At 44.9% G+C, this 21825-nt stretch overlaps 1 protein-coding gene across 8 annotated transcripts in view; it reads right to left on the reverse strand.

Moving 5' to 3' along the window:
* The window catches only part of zfyve26 (zinc finger, FYVE domain containing 26), a 31151-nt gene that overhangs the window by 5822 nt on the left and 3504 nt on the right, over positions 1–21825 (reverse strand). For 2 of the 8 annotated variants that reach the window (XM_078798897.1, XM_078798896.1), the window contains exons 6-32: positions 20731–21067; positions 20533–20657; positions 19307–19471; positions 18062–18150; positions 17836–17987; positions 17547–17750; positions 16952–17479; positions 15689–15853; positions 15491–15621; positions 15184–15421; positions 13539–13802; positions 13332–13454; positions 13088–13258; positions 12782–13021; positions 12609–12714; positions 8540–9363; positions 8071–8444; positions 7879–8001; positions 6586–6753; positions 5226–5646; positions 3896–4068; positions 3689–3825; positions 2713–2741; positions 2466–2602; positions 2173–2393; positions 585–732; positions 286–495 (exon numbers count right to left, since the gene is read on the reverse strand). In XM_078798897.1, the coding sequence (XP_078655023.1) occupies positions 286–495; positions 585–732; positions 2173–2393; positions 2466–2602; positions 2713–2741; positions 3689–3825; positions 3896–4068; positions 5226–5646; positions 6586–6753; positions 7879–8001; positions 8071–8444; positions 8540–9363; positions 12609–12714; positions 12782–13021; positions 13088–13258; positions 13332–13454; positions 13539–13802; positions 15184–15421; positions 15491–15621; positions 15689–15853; positions 16952–17479; positions 17547–17750; positions 17836–17987; positions 18062–18150; positions 19307–19471; positions 20533–20657; positions 20731–21067 (6003 nt within the window). The remainder of the gene's footprint in view (positions 1–285; positions 496–584; positions 733–2172; positions 2394–2465; positions 2603–2712; positions 2742–3688; positions 3826–3895; positions 4069–5225; positions 5647–6585; positions 6754–7878; positions 8002–8070; positions 8445–8539; positions 9364–12608; positions 12715–12781; positions 13022–13087; positions 13259–13331; positions 13455–13538; positions 13803–15183; positions 15422–15490; positions 15622–15688; positions 15854–16951; positions 17480–17546; positions 17751–17835; positions 17988–18061; positions 18151–19306; positions 19472–20532; positions 20658–20730; positions 21068–21825) is intronic. The other 6 variants (XM_058056978.2, XM_058056977.2, XM_078798900.1 and 3 more) reach the window with 6 other exon arrangements.

A 21825-nucleotide genomic window follows, 5' to 3' on the forward strand; every position in this document is an offset into this window, starting at 1 on the left:
CATTTTTTAGCCGTTTTCATAGGTAGACTATTATATAAACACTTAGCACTATCATGCTAGGTCTTAGCATGCTTAGCATAGTATAATTTTTAGCCGTTTTCATAGGTAGACTATTATATAAACATAAACATCCATTATATGCTATGACTTTATTATAATATTATTATTTTATTCTCAAAACAATATAACTTTTTCCCTAAATTATAATTTTTTCCAAAAATTACAACTTAGTTTTGTTACTGATATTTTGACATATTTTGATATTCTGTGGCTTGAATGCCCTACCGTTGACAGGGCGGGTCTCACGGTGGTCTCGAGGTGCTTCACAATCTCCTGGAGAAGCGTGGGTCCCGGGTTGAGCTGGTTCCGGTCCACGGGGGCCTTCAGGCAGCGTGCAAACTTCTCCCGTGCCCCCGTGAGGTTGCCTGCCTTCAACGAGGCCATGGCCCAGACTTGCCACACAGCGCCAGGGTCCAGACCGCTCTTGGTGGACACCTTCCAGAAGAATGCCACCGTTTAGAACTTGTTTGACTGGATCAGTAGGAGAAGATGGTCAGAACATCCATGATGATTTTTCTCCTCACCTCCACTGCTAGCTGGTAATGCTCCGCCTCCAAGAGCTGGTTGCGCAGTCGCGTCACAGCTGATGTCTCCAGGATGTCGTCCAGGGAAGGAACATGTTTGTAATTAGCCGCCACTAAAATCTTCAGCACATCAACTTTGCTGATGTAACTGTGGAATAAAGACGACAGTAGCAGAGCTTAAAAGAATGCAGGCTTCACTACACATCTTAAAACAACTACCAACCGGATGTGGGGGCTGATCATTTATTTTGAATACATGGCAATCCTAGCATAATGATAGCATGTAGCTCACAACCCAGCATGATATTAAAATGTAATGTTAACTTGTGGCTCACAACCTAGCCTAGCATTAGCATGCAGCTCACAACCTAGCATGATGCTAAAATGTAATATTATCATGTAGCTCACATCCTAGCATGATGCTAAAATGTTATGTTAGCATGTAGCTCACAGCTTAGCATGATGCTGCAATGTAATGTTAATGTCGCTCAAAACCTAGCATGGTGCTAAAATGTAATGTTAAGCATGTCACTCACAAACTAGCATGATGCTGAAATGTAATGTTAGCATGTAGCTCACAACCTAGCATAATGCTAAGATTTAATGTTAGCATGTCACTCACAACCTAGCACGATGCTGAAATGTTATGTTAGCATGTCACTCACAACCTAGCATGATGCTGAAATGTAATGTTAGCATGTTACTCACAACCTAGCATGATGCTAAAATGTTATGTTAGCATGTAGCTCACAACCTAGCATAATGCTAAGATTTAATGTTAGCATGATGCTAAAATGTTGTTAGCATGTCACTCACAACCTGGCATGATGCTGAACTGTAATGTTAGCATGTCACTCACAACCTAGCATGATGCTAAAATGTTATGTTAGCATGTAGCTCACAACCTAGCATAATGCTAAGATTTAATGTTAGCATGTCACTCACAACCTTGCATGATGCTAAAATGTTATGTTAGCATGTCACTCACAACCTAGCATGATGCTAAAATGTTATGTTAGCATGTAGCTAACAACCTAACATAATGCTAAGATTTAATGTTAGCATGTCACTCACAACCTTGCATGATGCTAAAATGTTATGTTAGCATGTCACTCACATCCTAGCATGATGCTAAAATGTTATGTTAGCATGTAGCTCACAGCTTAGCATGATGCTGCAATGTAGTGTTAATGTCGCTCAAAACCTAGCATGGTGCTAAAATGTAATGTTAAGCATGACACTCAAACTAGCATGATGCTGAAATGTAATGTTAGCATGTCACTCACAACCTAGCACAATGCTAAAATGTTATGTTAGCATGTCACTCACAACCTAGCATTATGCTGAAATGTTATGTTAGAATGTCACTCACAACCTACCATAACGCTGAAATGTAATGTTAGCATGTAGCTCTGAACACAGCGTGATGCTAAACGTAATGTGTCATTTTCTTTCATTTCATGAAATATGAAAGTGGCCTGCGTCCTTTCATTTTCAGCATGGGAAAAGGTTTGTAGCGCCCCCGGGGGTTATTAGCATTAAAGCCATGGGTGCATGTTGACACACGCTTGTAACCCAGCTCGCTCACCTGTCGCACAGCGCCAGGTCGTGGCTGCGTCCGACTTTGACGAACATCAGCTTGGCGCTGAAGAGTAGCCGGCGCATGACGTCCGTCAGCAGGCATGCGTCCACCTCCGGGTTGGTTAGCTTCCGGGAGAGCGAGCGGCAGTGGGCGATGAGCTGGTGGCCGCACGCCGTCTGGTCGCTGTGTAGGGACAAGATGGCCACGCAGAGGTGTGCACTGGGCGCCTTGGGAGTTTTACAAAGACATCAACCAAACGCTCAAACCATTTTTTTTTTTTTAAGTTTACATTCCCAGACCTGTTCGTAGTAGAACTCGCTCCGCCGCAGCTGGTTCTCCACGGGGTCCGTGGACAGCCGAAACTGCCTTGGGGCCACCTCAGGCAGGTGCAGAATGCCGTCGAGGACGTCTTCCGTGGAGGCGGGGCTCGCCGCCACTGCACGGAGGGGCGTATTCGTCAGGTGACAAGTGTTCCAGGTAGATCTACGTATTTAGCATCTCCACGTGCTCGCTAGAAATTGAAAAAGTGGCTTTGACGTTGCTTACCTTCATTTGCTTCCAGCTCGTCATCGCTACTCCACACAGAAAGAAAAAACAACAAATAAACAAAATTAAATATTCAATAGTGTGATTGCAGTTTTACAAAATGTGTGTTTGAACGTTTTCACGTCATTTAATGTAAGAAATGATTGAATTTGAATCAATACAGTACAGGTACAATTCTAGATTTTGCCATATTTATGCAATATATTTTATTGTATAAAAAAAAGGTACTGATTTTATTGATATCATGTATACATTTTTTTATTTCAAATATATGTGCTTTAATGAGGATGGATGGATACACACGACAATTCTATATTTTATTCCTTTTAGAAGATACCTCTGATAGATATTTATTTTATTTATTTTTAATTATTTAAAATTTATTTATTTTTATTTTATTGATATAATATATACTGTATATGTTAGAAATATGCATTTATTGCATTAAAAAATGTTACTGATTTTATTTATATCATGTATACATATTCCAAATATGTATTTGAATGTAAATGTGTTATGTCATAAAGGGGTGTGAATATAAAAATACAATAAACAATGCTTTTATATTTTCAGGTATTTATATGTTGATATTATATATACATTTCAAATATATGTGCTTTAATGAGGATGGATGAATACACATTTTATATTTTTTATTTTTTATATATATATATTTAATTTTATATTTTACTCCTTTTAGAAGATACCTTTGATAGATATTTATTTATTTATTGTAATTAATTTTAATTTCTTTATTTCTATTTTATTAATATAATATATACTGTATATGTTAAGAAATATGCATGTGAATGTAATTTCATGTGAATATAAAAATACAATTCTTTTGGGGACACCTTGTGTTGATGTATTTACTGCTGTGTGTATACACTATACAGTATAGTGTATACAGTGTACTACATACTGTACGTATATTTGGTGAGTGAAAGAGGAAAGTGGCACCCAGGGTGGGACTTACTGTGGGTGAAAGTAGGAATAACACTGGTCACAGACCCTGACCTCCTCGCCGGGACATCCCTCCACGGCCATCTTGCGCTCGGAACAGGCGTGACAAACCAAGCGGCCGCACCTCCGGCAGTGATGGCGGCGGTTGAACTGAGAATGAGTACAGGGTGGGAATGGCGTTAGTTATCTCCGCCAACTCCTTCTGCCTGTCGTGACTCACCATGGTGAACCTCTCGCGCCGACACACCATGCAAACATGCTGCTGGGTGTCCGGCACCCAGTCCTTCTGGGCGGGGGGTTGCTCCGGAGGCTGGAACTTGGCGGGTGATGAGCGTTTTCGTTCCCGCTCTCTGTCAGCGCTGTTTGACGAGGGCGTGTGCGTGGGGGTGCCGCCTGTGGGGAGACGTCGGACGGAGAAAATGTCAACCTGACAACCAAGCGCTTACAACAGGGGTCTCCAGAGTGCGATTGGCCCGCATCTTGGCCAGGGGTCAGCTGGGATAGGCTCCAGCACACACCCTCAACCCTAATGCTGGAGCCTATCCCAGCTGACTTGGGCGAGAGGCGGGGTACACCCTGGACTGGGAGGATTTATTAATTAATGAACGAAAGTCTAACAGAGTGTGCAAAGCCATCTTAACGCCGACTTTTTGTGATATCGCTTTGAGCCGGACTTCCTTCTATGGGCATGCCCCGGTTACAAGCTTTAGGTCTGCCCTCCCGACCACTCTACTGTACTCTTTTTGTGGACGATTTCACAATGGCTTCCAGGAAATGTTTCTTTGGGGGAGGGAAAGCCATCTCGTGTAAAGAGGCAAGCATCAGGCAGAAGTGGTTGGAGTTGGCGATTCCCAGCCAGTAAGAGACAAATCCAGGACTTGTGAGCAGAATATTCTGTGAATAAATAAAATATAATAATAATAAAATAATAAGACCAGGGTTCAATTCCACCCTCGGGCATCTCTGTGTGGAGTTTGCATGTTCTCCCCGTGCATGCGTGCGTTTTCTCCCACATTCCAAAAACATGCTAGGTTAATTAGCCACTTCAAATTGTCCATAGGTATGAATGTGAGTGTGAATGGTTGTTTGTCTATATGTGCCCTGTGATTGGCTGGCCACCAGTCCAGGGTGTACCCCGCCTCTCGCCCGAAGACAGCTGGGATAGGCTCCAGCACCTCCCGCGACCCTCGTGAGGAAAAAGCGGTAGAAAATGAATGAATGAATAAAATAATAATAATAACAAAAAAGCCTATAGAACACAATAGGCTGCGTGCCTTGAAAATCAGTCCAAATCCTCCAAAACGAGCGCTAATGTCTTCTGAAATATGGCTGGGATGGAACAAGTTCATCATAAGCTTTTTCACCTGCATGACAAAGCTGAGATTTACGCTTTATCTTGAAATATAGCAAACTTCTTAGAAAATATGAAAGTGGCAAAGTTGCATCTGTCTATCCATTCATTTTCCCTTTGATACCCCGCTTCCTTCTGGATGCTCCTAGCATTTGTTGGTGCGTCACATGATCCCCTCTGACAGGAAGTGCCTACTCACTCGCAGAGGGTGCCGGCGATTCCAGCCGAGCGGACGACAAGACACCGCTGCCGTCCTGAGCCGAACACTGTAAGAGCGCATCCTGCAGGCTGATGACAGAGTCTAACACACAAGAGGACGCCTCATTAGGTACTGCCGCATATTCTGCTTCACGCTTCCCCGGGGACTGACCGGAGCGGGACCTCTCTCTGGGAGCGCACGTGAAGTCGAGGGCCTTGCCGGCGTAGTCGGCCAGAAGCTCATCGATGTCGTCCGCCCCGAAGCCGGCCTCCTGACCGGCCAGGAGGCTCCTGAGGGTCCGCACCGCCACGTCGGCCCAGTCCACCTTCAGGTTCATCAAGAGCTGCTCCAGCATCAGCAGCGGCTCCGACAGCAGTGGGAAGTAGTCCTGCCTGGCGGCGGACGGCAGGGTCAGCATCACCTGAGGGAACAATAAAAATATCATTTCACAAAAAAAAAAACATACTGTAAAATTTGAAAATCAGCAGTAATTTGACAAGAATAAAGTCCCAATATTAAATAACAATCATAACATCTCATAATAAATTAATAAGGTCATTTTTAAGAGGAATAAGAAGCGGAAGAAGAGGAAGAGGAATAAGAAGCGGAAGAAGGGGAAGAGGAGGAAGAAGAGGGAGAAGAGGGAGAAGAAGAGGAAGAAGAGGAAGAAGAAGTGGAAGAAGAGGAAAAGGAAAAGAAAGAGGAAGAAGAAGAGGCATAGGAAGAAGAAGAGGAAGAAGAAGAGGAATAGGAAGAAGAAGAAAAAGAAAAAAAGGAGGAATAGGAAGTGGAAGAAGAGGAAGAAGAAGGAGAAGAAGAAGAGGAAGAAGAGGAAGAAGAAGAGCAATAGGAAGAAAAGGAAGAGGAGGAAGAAAAAGTGGAAGAAGAGGAATAGGAAGAAGAAAAGGAGGCATAGGAAGAAGAAGAGGAAGAAGAGAAAGAAGAGGAAGAAGAAGAGCAATAGGAAGAAGAGGAAGAGGAGGAAGAAAAAGTGGAAGAAGAGGAATAGGAAGAAGAAAAGGAGGCATAGGAAGAAGAAGAGGAAGAAGAGAAATAAGAAAAAGAAGAGGAAGAGGAGGTAGAAGAAGTGGAAGAAGAGGAAGAAGACTATTTTAAAACTCGTTAAATAAACTCAATTTTCAAAATTCATTTTAATTAAATGAATATAAAAAAATGAATTGAATAAAATGCATTGTAAATAATGCATAAATAATGCAAACAATAATTGTAAATAATTAAAGAAACACTATTTGAATGAAGTCAGTACCATAACATCATATTTCAAAAAGAAGTTGAATGTTGGATTTTTTTTAAAAAAGGCACTATGTAAAGAAATAAAGCAAGGTGACCTCCCACCGACCTTTGACCCAAGATGGAGGGTGTGGATGTGCCGCCGCCGTGCCGGAGACACCTGCCTCTGGAAGTGCAGCGTGAGATAGTCGGCCAGGAAGTGACACGCGGCCAAGCCGGGCCGGCGGTCCAGCGCTCGCTCGCAAACGTCCAGGCCGCACGGCAGACCCTCCAGAAGCTAAACCAACACATGAAGGGAAGTGTAGCATGTGTGTTTGTACTACTACATACTGTACAACTATGCGTCACAGTATACAGTATACAGTATACAGTATACAATACCTTTACTCAGAATATCACTGAGGGTCCGCAATAAACACAATATTTACATAATAGAATTTTCACATCTTCAATGCATATGCCTCCTCTTCTTCTTCCTACTCCTCTTCTTCCACTTTTTCTTCCTATTCCTCCTCTTCTTCTTCCTATTCCTCCTCTTCTTCTTCCTATTCCTCCTCTTCTTCTTCCTATGCCTCTTCTTCTTCCGCTTCTTCTTCCTCTTACTTTTCTTCCGCTTCCACTTCTTCTTCCTCTTCTTCTTCCTCTTCTTCGTCCTCTTCCTCAAGTCTGATTATTTAATTTGAGGTATTTTAAAGAATATTTTTCTTTTTTCTCTCACTTTTATTTTTCAATCTCACTGAAACAATACCATAACATTGATGTTTTTTTATATATCTGTTTTTTTTTCTTTCTTTTGTACTGGACTATGTACGATACGATGACTGGCAGTAATGAACTGGTTGCTCTTGGCACGTAGTTGGGTGCCTCAAGCCGGGTGAGGGTGGTTGGATGTGGGGTTTTCATTCCGGTAGACAAGGAATAATATATGTTTTGTTGGGATGAGGTTGGAATCTGGGTAGTTGGGGGGGTGCGACTAGATAAGTCTTGACTTCTTCCCACTCCCTTTCGAACATGTGTACGTTTATATATACATAGGTATTTTTATTTGTACTTATTTTGGTTGGTTTGGTATGAGGTGCATTATTTAAAAAAAAAACAAACAAACCCTTAAACTGTATTATGGAAAGCAGGAAGTGAACAAATGTAACAGTTACTGATTGTAAAAGTACCAGATGGAGGGGTAGGATTTAATAAGCTTTGCTTCTTCCTACTCCTTTTGGACATGTGGAACTGGGAACTGATTATGGGATGCATTCAGTTGTAATCTGATGCATGTTCAAATGAAATGAAACCATTACCATTACGCCTTGGATGTTTTTCATATTTGAAATAAAGAAGAAAAAAAAAAGAGAAAGTGAGTGACTCAGCATGCATGTGCGTGGATGCGGGCGATGCTGCATACCTGGAAAGCTTCATCTGTTTGTTCCTTCTCCAGAAGATGAAGCAAATGCTCCGTCTGCAGCTGCAGTCGGGACTGCTCGCTAACAGGATAAAGCTCCGCCCACTGTGCGCAAAGCAGAAACTCCTGCAAAAAAAGAAAATAAAAGAAATGACACGACATTGTGGAATAGGGTTCCACGGCCCGGCAGCACACCTTGGCCTCCAGCATCCTGGCCAGCATGGACTCGGAGTTGGCTTTGGACTCGGCACTGAGCTCCTGCCAAGTTGCCCACGGCAACGGCGGTTGTAAAACCAACATCTGCCAACGAGAGGTGGAGCCTTGAAAACATGTTCCAATAAATAATGAAAATAAATATTCCCATGTTACCCAGCGATAAATGTCCAACTCTTTCCTCCTCTGCTGAAGGTCGGCTCTGAGTGACGCCTCCGTGTCGCCGTCATCCAAGCAGAAGTCCAGCAGCTCCAAACAGGCCGGCAGGGGCCAACGATCCAGGGCCTGCAGGGCCACGGCGGCACGCAGGTTGGCATCCTGTACCCGAAACAAGTGTCCCACGCCGTCCTCGCCACCTTCCGTGGATGAAGAAGAAGTCACAATAAACACTGACTGACTAGCATTGGATCAATCAATCAATCAATATGTTGTGCCAGATTTGCACCCTCACCCTCTAAGGCCGCCCAGGCAAGCAGTCGGTCCCTCAGCGCCCCCTGCTGGCTGCAGCCAGGTCCGTACAGCTCCAGCAGCCTGAGTGCTCGGCCCAGATCCTTGGAGCACAGAGCCTGCTGGAAGGCCTCGGCCGCCGCAGTCCGGGCGACTTCCTCCTGAGGACCGCCCAGCAGGAGACTAATGAGAGGCTTCCCGCACACGGACGCTCCGAGTCCTGCAGAACCCTCATCGCTGTCAGAGAAGACTGGCCCCAGTAGCGGTTCTGCCATGGCGTGCAGATACGCCCGGAGGGTTGGGAACGCCTTAAGGAGGTTGTCGGCTTCCTTGGAAATCTGATCTCCGTCCATGCCGGCCTCCTTGCGGCCGCTGCGGAAATAACCTGACCATCCAGAAGGCTGGGAGCGAGCGTTCTCACCTTTGCAAGCGCTCAAGCACGCCAGCGTGGCCACCAGAGGGCTGCGAGACTTCAGGAAGGCCAGAGCGGAAGGCGTGAGTAGAAAAGACGGTGCCGAGGAGGAAGGAGAGGCGGAAGGGTTGGCGGTTGACGTGGAGTTCTCCCCCAGTGACGACGATGACGACTCAGAGCCGCCGTCGGACTGAAGGTCGGACATCATGAGCGTGGACGTGTGTTCCTTAGCGTGTCGCTGGAGCAGCGAGGACAAAGCGTCCACGCTGAAGACCATGTCTCCTTTTGTTGCTTGACTTGAGTCTCGGTCCGGGTCTGGACAGGCGGTCCACACGGGAAGTACGTCACAGCAGCGTTGGACGATGACCTGCTGGACGCTGATGTGAAGCCCCGCCTCTCCCAGCAGCGACAGCAGCCTGGACCGACAAAAGCCACCAAACAAACAAAATCTCTGAGACAAAGAAGGTAGTTATTACCATAAACCAGGGGTGTCAAAAGTGCGGCCCGCAGCAGAAGTTGGCCCCCCAAATCACTAAAACTATGGTCAAATAGTCTCATTTTTTTCTGCTACGTTTGTGCTGTTTTGTGCAAACAAACATTTGTGCTGCTTTTGTTTTTGAGTTATTAATGCAATAACTTTGAGTTATTAAACTGTATTATGGAAAGCAGGAAGTGAACAAATGTAACAGTTACTGATTGTAAAAGCACCAGATGGAGGGGTAGGATTTAATAAGCTTTTTCTTCCTACTCCTTTTGGACATGTGGAACTGGGAACTGATTATGTGATGCATTCAATTGTAATCTGATGCATGTTCAAATGAAAATTAAACCATTACAAAATTGCCATAATTTGTTTAATTTATTGATAAAAAAACATTCAAAGTAATAGCTATTGAGGGAAAAAAGTCAAGAAGGAATTGGTATCAGCTAGACAGGGTTTCTTCCTTTATTTCTTTTTTAATATCGCTCGACGCCCGCGGCACAAACAAAGCGTCCACTGATGTCTGCCGTCTCTTTAGGATTTGCCTAAAATGCGACAAGGCCTCATCGCTGAACATGCTGCAGGCACGGCTTGCAACACCTTTGTTAGGGTGATGTTTCTCCACAAAACTTTGCAACTCGCTCCACTTCGCACACGCGTCCTTAATCCGCCAAGAAGGCACACATTCCTCCTCTCTGCCGCTGTCCTCCTCATCCGAAGCCTCGGCTGCAGCCTGGTGGTGTTCCACTTCAAGTTCTTGCAGCTCCTCTGTGGTTAGCTCCTCTCTGTGGTCGTTCGCCAACTCTTCCATATCCTGGTGGCTAATATCCAACCCTAAGACCTTCGCCAAAGATACAATACACTCCACAACGGGGTCGGTTTCAAACCTTTCCAAATTGTCCTGCAGAACACAATCAGGCCACAGTTTTCTCCAAGCTGAGTTCATCCTACAAGAAGTCAGTTCCTGCCAAGCCTGGTCTATAAGGCTTATACCGTGGAGGATACTGAAGTGATTCCTCCAGAACTCCACTAAAGTTAATTCCGTGTCCGAGGTCACCTCCAGGCACCGCTGAAGCTGTGCTTTGGTGTAGAGCTTCTTGAAGGTCGAGATGACCTGCTGCTCCATGGGTTGGATGAGAGGAGTGATGTTCGGGGGTAAAAACATCACTTTGATGAAGCTAAACTCCAATAACTGGTCTTCCAAGTCTGGAGGATGAGCAGGAGCGTTGTCGATCACCAGGAGACACTTGAGGGGTAAATGATTTTCCAGGAGGTATTTTTCCACACTCGGGCCAAAAACTTCCTTAATCCACTGAAGGAAAAGTCGCCTTGTGATCCACGCTTTGCTGTTTGCCCTCCACATCACACATAATTGGCTCTTGATAACATTGTTTCTTTTGAAGGCTCTGGGATTTTCTGCGTGATAAACGAGTAAAGGTTTGACTTTAAAATCCCCGCTGGCGTTTGCGCCAAATAAGAGCGTCAGTCTGTCATTCATAGGCTTGGGTCCTGTGAGCGCCATTTCCTCCTGGGTGATGTGGGTCCTCTTTGGCATTTTCTTCCAAAAGAGGCCCGTTTCGTCGCAATTAAAAACTTGCTGTGGGAGAAATCCTTCGGCGATGATGTAGTCCTTGAATTCCTTGACGAAGTCTTGCGTGGCGCGGTGGTCCGCCCTCGCAGCCTCGCGTTGGCTGGCGACGCTGCTGTGAATTCCGGTCCTTTTCTTAAAATTCTCAAACCAGCCTCTGCTGGCTTTAAATTCATCCACGGCGTCGCTGGTGACGGGCATTTTCTCGGCAAGATCCGCGTACAACCTTCGCGCCTTGTCACAAATGATGGCGGCCGAAACACAGTCTCCAGCTAACTGTTTGTCATTGATCCACACCAAGAGCAACTTCTCCACGTATTCCATCGTTTGCGATCGCTGTTTCGTTATCAGGTGTACTCCTTTGGCAAAATCAGCTTCCTTGATTTTTTCTTTCTTCGCCAGGATTGTACTTATTGTCGATTTGGTCTTCCCGTACATCCTGGCGAGATCGCCCACGCGGATGCCACTTTCATACTTTGCTACGACTTCTTTCTTGAATTCAATTGTGTTCCTCACCCTCTTTGTTAACGTTCTAGTGCCAGGAACTTTGTTTGGCTCCATGTTGGTTTATTTAGCAAAAAAAAAAAAAAAAGCTGAGACTTACGGCGGAAATAGTCAGCAGAGAACTACAGAATCAAGTAGCGATTACGTCACAAATGGGCGACGGTGCTGGGGAAAGAATTAGTTCCGGGTGAGAGTTGAGAGCCAGGTCTCGCGAGAGAAACTAAATATTCCAAGCAAGATCCACACTGAACGTTATATTTTTTACTCTGTCGTCGTTTTTCCTTGACACAGTTCAATTATAGTTCTTGGATCTTTTTTTACTCTTCGTATTTCTTATCTTAAAAGGAAAATTGCAAAAATTGTAAAAAAAAAACAAAACAAAACAAAACAAAAAAACTCATCATCCACAATCCTAAACCCATGATGGCGCATTGACACTTAGCCATACCACATCAGCTAGCTTAGTTATTTAACGCTAGGTGTAGGCATTCGTTTTCATGCTGCTATGTGACATCATAACTTTTTATACCTGAATGCTGCGCCCCAACCCGCTTTTAGCCTTGTTTTAGCTCTGAGTGAATGTTTGGATATTGTATTTTAATGCATCGTTTACTCTGTTTTTATTCAACTCTATTTTTATTTCTTTTTTTCTCTACTGTAAAACGTCTTTGAGTACTCTGAAAAGCGGGTGTTATTTCATGTCTAGAGGGCTATAGTGTTAAAAAGTGTGTTTAGAAGGCAGCAAACAGGTTTTCTATGTCATATTGTCTCTTATTATGTCTACTGTATTGGATAATAGGAGTGTAAAGGTGACTATAGGGGTGTTATGTCATGTCTAGAGGGCTCTAATCATAGTAAAAGGTGTGTTTAAAAGGTTGCAAACAAGTGTTCTATGTCTTATTTTCTGTTATTATGTCTACTAAATTGGGTAGTAGGAGTTTAAAGGCGACTATAGGGGTGTTATTTCATGTCTGGAGGGCTCAAACAATGTTGGAAAAGTGTATTTAGAAGGTGGTAAACAGGCTTTCTAAGCTCTAACTCCCAAAATATTCCATTTGAAGTTGGCAAATGACAGAGAGTCAGCTTACCTGTCAGGAGACACCTGTCGCTCAAATAGCAGGTTGGAGAGAAGCTGCGCTGGAGCTTGAAGTAACACCAACAACGGATTCCCCAGCTTGACCTCACTGCTGTGGTCTGAAAGAACCAACAAGACCGTCACATTCCTCCCCCTTGGACCATCTTCTCCACTCAGTCCACAAACCTTCAGAACCGAGGCTGCACACCAGCACCCCTGCCAGCGTGTTGACGTAGTTGAGAAAAGTGCGCACAAAGTCAGGCCGGGCCAGCTCGCCATTGGGCTCGAAGGGGCACAGCTGGTCCAGAGCGTGGAGCAGCTGCTGCGTGCCGGAGCGCACCGGGTGAGCGTCCAGCTCCGATGGCTTCAAGTTGGCCTGATCCACCAGCAGCGTCATAAGAGAACTTGAAGCCGCTGTGCTGCTTTCTGTTACACAATGACCGTTTCACGTCACGCTAAAACACAAGCGAGGCTGCCGGCGACTCGGCTCACCTGCTCCATCGCTGGAAGAGCTCAGGATCTGCAAGGTGTTCTCCAAACGTTGGTTCAGAGCGAGTCGGGCAGCGATGCACTCTTCACTCAGCGTCGGGTGGCAGCAGAGCAGCACTTCCTGGATGCAGCGGCCAAACGGGCAGGCGTAGGTCGGCTCCTCCCCGCCGCCTTCTAAGAACACAAGAACACAGCTTCAAGCACAACGTATGCAGGAAGCGGCAAACTTACAACGGAGTCCAATCACCTGACGTCTTGATCACGCTCTTATTGGTGGTAGAATGGTTAAGTATTTTGCTGATCTGCTCTAAAACCGCAGGAAATCCACAAATGTTCTCAGAAACAGGCACTTTGGGGTCCACTTTTACTCCTGGGGGAGCACACGGTCCAACATGAACATGAACCCCAACCACCACGTATCCCACAAGGCATCCTACAACTTTTGGGCAAATACCTCGAGCTTCCAGGCTGTAACTGAGGCGACGCTCCGCGGTGTCCAGCAGCTGCCGGGACGTCTTCCAAAGCTGGCAGTGACAGCACGCCAGGTCAAAGGCCGCCATGGCCGGGGGGCTGAGCTCTTCCAGCAGCTTGCCCGTCATCCCAGTTGGCTGAGGGGAGCACCTGCTCAGCCAGTAGCCTTCCTCCAGGGATGGCAGCGGGTGAGCCGGCGTGCTGAGGAGGCGGTCGGCTATATCGGAGATGGAGTAGAACGCCACACCTGCAGGCACAGCCATACAGTACATGTGTTGTTATGAGGGGCATTTGTTTCTTTATTACCCAAGTTTTTTGTTGATACAGTTTATTGAAATATGATGTTTTAAAATTCAGTTTGTCAATACGGTGCTCTTAAACTCTCAGTTAATAAATAAATCAAAAGTTTTGGCCATCCAGGACTAAAGTAATCTCTTGTTTATGGCGGACCCAACCGTAATAAGTGAATTTTATTTATAAGCCAAATATTTTCATAGAGCATAAACAAACCTGTTTACAATATTCTAAATACACTTTTTTACATGATTAGAGCTCTCTAGATATGGAATAACACCCCTATAGTCACTTTTACACTCCTACTACCCAATATAGCAGACATAAGAGAAAATAAGACATGTACGACATAAAACACCTTCAAAATAAACTTTTTAACAATATTTGAGCCCTCTAGAATGAAATAGCACCCCTATAGTCACCTTTACATTCCTATTATCAATACAGTAGACATAATAAGAGACAAGACATAGAAAATCTGTTTACCGCCTTCTAAATATACTTTTGAACACTAGAGCCCTCTAGACATGAAATAACACCCCTATAGTCACCTTTACACTCCTATCATCCAATACAGTAGACATAATAACATAAAATAAGACAAATAAGACATAGAACACCTGTTTACGACCTTTTAAACACACATTTTACCATGATTAGAACCCTCTAGACATGAAATAACACCCCTATAGTCACCTTTACACTCCTATTATCCAATACAGTAGACATAATAAGATACAATAAGACATAGAACACCTGTTTATGACCTTCAAAATAAACCTTTTTACAATATTAGAGCTCTCTGGACATGAAATAACACCCCTATAGTCACCTTTACACTCCTATGACCCACTATAGTAGACATAATAAGAGACAATAAGACATAGAACACCTGTTTATGACCTTCAAAATAAACCTTTTTACAATATTAGAGCTCTCTGGACATGAAATAACACCCCTATAGTCACCTTTACGCTCCTATGACCCACTACAGTAGACATAATAAGAGACAATAAGACATAGAACACCTGTTTATGACCTTCAAAATAAACCTTTTTACAATATTAGAGCTCTCTGGACATGAAATAACACCCCCATAGTCACCCATTTCCCAATATAGCAGACATAATAAATTAGACCTGTACTCATGTTTGTTACTGAGAATATACTCTGGTGGCATGAAGATAAAGAAAGTGATGTCAGGGGTTCGGAGTTGAGTTTGGACCTTCATATGTTTGCCCCCCGCCTCCCAACACACGCACACACGCACACACACACACACACACTTACTAACCAATACATTAGGTACACCTGCCCAATCTAAAATGCTGTACCTGCCGCCGCCGCGCTTCCGATAGCCTGCAGCGTCGAGCGTCCGCTGCTGCCCAGCCGAGTTCGCCCCGTCCCAGAAGCGACTCCCAAGCCCTCAGAGGATGACGACGACGACGACACGGACTGGCTCTCCATCTTCTGCTCCACCCGGCCCAGCTCCACCAGGATTTCTGCGTAGCGCTCCATGAATGCCAGCTCGCCGCAGGGGGCAGACGCCGCCAGGTCAAACACCAGAGATACCTGTGGTGCCGACACAAACAGAAAATGACTTTGTGACCAATAAACCATCAAGTCTGTTGCCGTGGTAACCTGATGGGCCTCCATGAAGTTGCCGCGGCGGATGCAGGACATGAGCAGAGATTCCGGAGGGGACAACATGGCGGGGATCAACCAGCTGTGAGGCGCATGGACAGCGCCCCCGCCGTGGGCTCGTCCCTCCTCTGCAAACAAAGCACCCGTTATGACGAAGTCTGAATTTACAGCATAAGTCATTTACCAACGCTGCACCTGAAGTACTCGTGCTAGCTTCACTGTCGTGTTTCTCCACAGAGGCGTGTCTCTTTGTGCCGTGTCTCACGGCTTTCTTGCCTCGCCTTAAACTGGAGCTCTTGCTGCGTCCCGAAGAAGAGGCGCGGCTACTGACGCCTGACATCCGCGGGGGATCTTCTGAACCTGCAAGTCGATTATACACGCACAAGTCTAAAAATAAACACGTAACACGCACACCATCGCAGTAACTTTATGTTAAGGCTTAAAAACATGACAATGTGGCACATTTAGATACTATATTAATTCATAATAAAATAATATCAAATTAATGAATGATTTAATAGTTGTTAAGTAAAAAAATTAGGTAGGGTGAGAAGCTCAGTCACCCGGGATGGGCTCCGAATAGGGTAGGGCTTCCCTATTGAGACTGCCGCCCCCACGACCCGGACCCGAATAAGCGGAGGAGAATGGAATAATTCACTTAATGTATTCATTTATTTGAATATAAAATAAAATTGAATATAAATACAAAATATTATTCATTCATTCATTCATTTTCTACCGCTTATCCTCACGAGGGTCACGGGGGGTGCTGGAGCCTATCCCAGCTGGTCGCTGGGACTGGTGGCCAGCCAATCACAGGGCACATATAGACAAACAACCATTCACACTCACATTCATACCTATGGACAATTTGGAGTGGCTAATTAAGCTAGCATGTTTTTGGAATGTGGGAGGAAACCGGAGTACCCGGAGAAAACCCACACATGCACGGGGAGAACATGCAAACTCCACACAGAGGGTGGAATTGAACCCTGGCCTCCTAGCTGTGAGGTCTGCGCGCTAACCACTCGCTCAACGGGCAGCCTGCCAAAAATATTATTATTCACTCATTCATTCATTTTCTACCGCTTATTCTCACGGGGGTTGCGGGGGGTGCTGGAGCCTATCCCAGCTGGTCGCTGGGACTGGTGGCCAGCCAATCACAAGGCACATATAGACAAACAACCATTCACACTCACATTCGTACCTATGGACAATTTGGAGTGGCTAATTAACCTAGCATGTTTTTGGAATGTGGGAGGAAACCGGAGTACCCGGAGAAAACCCACGCATGCACGGGGAGAACATGCAAACTCCACACAGAGATGGCCGAGGGTGGAATTGAACCCTGGTCTCCTAGCTGTGAGGTCTGCGCGCTAACCACTCACCCGCCAAAAATATTATTATTATAAAAAATTTAATTCCAACATATACGAACATATACCGTGCAGATCTCACCATCTCTGCTGGCCTGATTGCTGCTGATGATCTGCAGCCTCCACTGAGCCTCGGCGGTGCGTTTGGATAACCTCTGCAGTCGGGCGCCAAACGTCCCAGCCGCCACAGAGCAGCCCACGCTCTCCGCCACCTCCGCTTCTCTGGGGAGCGCCCTCCCCGTCTCCTGTCCGTCCCCTTGGCCCAGCAAACACATGCCCTCCAGTCCTTCTTTGAGAAGCTTCAGAAAACCCTCCATGGCCTCCACATCCGCCAGGAAGCCCCTGCAGCCCTGCACGTAGTGGCCCAAGTCCAGGTGAGAGCGATGGCGCTTGTGGTCCTCCTCCGTCTGTGTCTTTCTCGCATTGGAATGGCGGAAGGCTTCCCTTGCGTCTATAGTCACATCTTTGGGACTCGGTGGGGTAAAGTCGGCGCTTGAGAGGAAGAGAAGTGAGAAGATGTTTTCCAGCAGCTCCAGGCGGAACATGGCGGGCACGGCCTCCAGATACAGTTGGCACTCTGACAGATAATGCTGGAAGAGCCAGTGGCAATCTGAGGAGGAAAGAATGATGCATTTAGTGACGGTACAACAAACCGCCAAAAGAAAGAGTGTCCATACCTTCTGTGGAACTTGTGGCAAGGCTGGGGTCCCCTTCATCCCCGGCTGCTTGCTGCCGCTTGGGTTGACACTCGCTGCATCCTGAGTACTTATGGGCATTTACACACAAGGCGTAGATGGCATACTTCATGGTGCAGAAGCCCTGAAACAAAATAGTGTTTCTTTGTGTAGCAGGACTGTGAGGACGAATGTCCTCAGTGTCCCCTGCAAGACATAAGAGAAGACAATGTGCGTTACTGTCCTGGATGTTCACCCAACGGCGGGAAAAGCAGGTGAAACAAGCGCCAACCAATTCCCGGTGGTTGTGGCGGCGGCTGGAGAAGATCCAGGATGCGGCGCTCTTCAAACTGAGCCAGCGGAGTCAAGGAATGCAGCACGTACAAGGCCGAGTGGTTGTCCAGCGTGTGGAGCTGTGCCAGCAAAGCTTCCACGGAGACGCCTCTGTAAACGACACGCCGTCGTTAGCGGCACGGATCCTCAAATCAACAACCTATCGCATCACTTGCAGCGCTCACCCGTTGTTGTTTTTACACCATTCAAGAATTCCGAGCTGGGAGGACAAAATGTTGGCAAAGTCTTGCAGGACAGAATCATTGGCTGATGCCTGTAAACAACCCAAAAAGTCACATGATCACTCCAGGAACTCAAAAAAAAAACTCAACAGGTTTTCAGTCCTGACACATTTAAAAACAACAAGAAAAATGGGAAAAAAGGAGCAGTAAATTTACCAGAATAAATTAAATATTTTAGTCCTAACACGCGGCACGGCGGTCTAGTGGTTAGCGCGCAGACATCACAGCTAGGAGACCAGGGTTCAATTCCACCCTCGGCCATGTCTGTGTGGAGGTTTGCATGTTCTCCCCGTGGATGCGTGGGTTTTCTCCGGGTACTCCGGTTTCCTCCCACATTCCAAAAACATGCTAGGTTAATTAGCCACTCCAAATTGTCCATAGGTATGAATGTGAGTGTGAATGGTTGTTTGTCTATATGTGCCCTGTGATTGGCTGGCCACCAGGCCAGGGTGTACCCCGAAGACAGCTAGGATAGGCTCCAGCACCCCCCATGACCCTCGTGAGGAAAAAGCGGTAGAAAATGAATGAATGAAAATTGTAAATAGTTGATGGTGTTATATTCGTCAATAAATTGTTAGTTTGATGTAAAACAACCCTTTTATGTTATATTTTTTTATGTATAGTTGTTTAGATATTTGCAATGATGCTTTTGACAAAAAGCTGTTTTTCTCCCTGTTTTAGTTAGGAACTGATATTTTCCTGAAACTTACATTCTACTGCTGATTACTGAAGAACAGAAAACAGTAGAAACAAACTTTTTTTCCTGATGAAAGACAAGAGTCTCATTTCTTTTGGTGGGTCTCACCTAGATATATATATCCATAGAACAGAATATTCTGTGTGCCTTGAAAAAAACAGTCAAAATGGTCTAAAATGGCTGCCACTGAATGGGTTGTCTTTGGATTAATAACATCTTTGGTGATTGCTCTTTTTCCCATTTTGCTAACTTTATTCTTACATAATCTTCATATATTTTCTTCAATTAATGTTCTGACTTCATTCATTCCCAGAATATTTTGGCTTTAATCCCATGATATTATTAAAAAACAACTTACAACAACAAATCTCTGCTACTAAAATGCTACCTTTCCTCATAATATTCCCACTTTATGTTGATAAAATGAAGGCAGCCGCACGCCCCGGTGTGTAACATGGTGCCCGCAATGAAAGGCCAATCAAGGTGCAGACCTGCTGATGGTGAAGAACGGCGAGCAGCGTCTGAGCCGAAGTCAGACTGCGACAGTGCGTCCATCCCAGCAGCAGCAGCAGGCGACACAGAGGCTGGAACTCGGAGCGCAGCATGTCTCTCAGCTGGCTGAACTCCTCGTGTTTGATCAGGTCAAGTGCAGTAATCTGCATTCGGGGTGAGGAAATCACATTTTCATTATTAATTTTTTTTTTTTTTTTTTACTTAAATCATGTAAAAATTCGGCATGTCTCGCAGGAAGTTTCATTTGACATTGCATTGACGAAAAACATTTGAAGATGATAAAAACTGTATTTATCCGCTTCAATTGGTTAGACTTGATTGAACCTGATGAAACCTGAAACTACATTAAGAAAGCAGGAAGTGAACAAATGTAACAGTTACTGATTGTAAAAGTACCAGATGGAGGGGTAGGATTTAATAAGCTTTGCTTCTTCCTACTCCTTTTGGACATGTGGAACTGTGAACTGATTATGGGATGCATTCAATTGTAATCTGATGCATGTTCAAATGAAATTAAACCATATTAATTGCAATATACATGCATATGTACTGTGTAGATATAATTTATAGTATTTATAAAAAAAATAATATTATAAAAAATATTTATACATCTAATTCTGCCAATCGGGACTAGAATTCTGCAAATGTTGAGTGGATAAAAAAAACCTATATAAACTATATTAGGAAAGCAGGAAGTGAACAAATGTAACAGTTAGTGATTGTAAACATACCAGATGGAGGGGTAGGATTTAATAAGCTTTGCTTCTTCCTACTCCTTTTGGACATGTAGAACTGGGAACTGATTATGGGATGCATTCAATTGTAATCTGATGCATCTTCAAATGAAATTAAACCATTACCATTACCATAACTCATAATTATAAGACATAATAATGAATAAAAAGTCATAATTAAAATATAAAAAGTCAACAATATGAGATAAGTCGTAGTGAAAATGATCAGACAAGAAAGTCATGAGGTAAAAAGTCAAATTATGTCACAAAAATTATGACACAAAGTCATAATTATGCTATCAGAAGTCCTAATTATGAGATAAAGATAGGATAAGATAATAATAAAAAGAAAGGTGGGAGCTTTGTGTCATGTCATGAATGATAACAGTCCAGATGTTTATGGTATCGTCTGTCCTTCATTTTTTCCTTAGTAATGATCTCCAATCAGGATGCGGGGTGAGTCCACCTACCAAGACCTGCTCAAGGAAGTGCTTCCCGCTACTCAGGCACTCAAAGTAGATCATCTTCCACACAGATGGACGATCCTTGTGGCAGCACAGACTGAGGGCCAGTTTCCCTGCTTCGGGCAGGTGAGCTGGAAAAAACAAATATTGCGCTGTTACTCAAAATACAGGTGAGCGTGAGACCAATATGGCGGCGGGACACACCCGGAGGGTCAGGCGCGCTCCTCAGCAAACGATCCCTCTGCAATCTCAGTGCGGCCGAGCCGTACGCCGACACGAGAGCGTCGCAATGCGGCCGAAGCAGCGAGCTCAGGACCCTCTCCTCCGTCAGCGGCCCGTCTCTGGCCGCCCACAGTGCTTCGCACAGCGCCTCCAACTGGCCACCGCCGCTAGCGCTCCATGGCATCACGGCCAACACGGCGTAGATCTCCTCCACCCACTCGTCCGACTTCCCTGCTCCGGTATCGGGCTTTGTTAGTTTGTCCAGCAGGTGGCGGGTGAAGACGTTCTGCATGGCGGAGCTGCTGATGCCGGACTCATCCTGAACGAGATGCAACATCTGTTAGCATTTCTTGACTGACAGGTACGGAAACCATCTTGAGACACATGCTAACTCGCAAACTAGAGAGCTAGCGACCTAAACGGTAGCCTCCAAGTTATTTCCTTTAAACTTAAATAGCCAAAAACTTACCACTTCCACATGGATAGGGAGGATAACTATTAACAGTTATTTAATCTTTAAAATGAACATTAATCAAACGTAATAATTTTTTCTGGGTACATGATACCATACAGCATCCATATCAAACTTGCGCGGGCCGCACTGACATTAAACTTTCATATCAAGGCGGGGGCCTCAAACTAGTGTCCTGCGGGTCACATTTGGCCCGCGGGCCGCGTGTTTGAGACCCCTGATTAATATCAACTTCCCTCTTTGCTCCCCCTCCCCCCAATTGTTTGTTTGTTTTTTTATTTTCCAAATATTTCCATTCATCAATAATCTATGCAGCTTATCCTATAGCTATAGGGGTGTTATTTCATGTGTAGAGGGCTCTAATCATGTTAAAAAGCAAGTTTAGAAGATAGTAAAGAGGTTTTCTATGTCTTATGTTTGCTTATGTCTGCTATATTGAGTAATATGAGTGTATAAGGTGACTATAGGGGTGCTATATGACCTCTTGGCCAGGCCACCCTTTGTAAATGAGATCTATCTCCCCTGTGGACATGTCCCAACCATCTCAGTGTGGTCTCTCTGACTTTATCTCCAAGGCCTCTAACATGTAATGTCCCTCTGATGTA

Source organism: Doryrhamphus excisus, linkage group LG19, assembly GCF_037039965.1.
Source record: "Doryrhamphus excisus strain RoL-2023G ecotype Guam linkage group LG19, RoL_Dexc_Guam_v1.1, whole genome shotgun sequence".
Lineage (NCBI taxonomy): Eukaryota > Metazoa > Chordata > Actinopteri > Syngnathiformes > Syngnathidae > Doryrhamphus > Doryrhamphus excisus.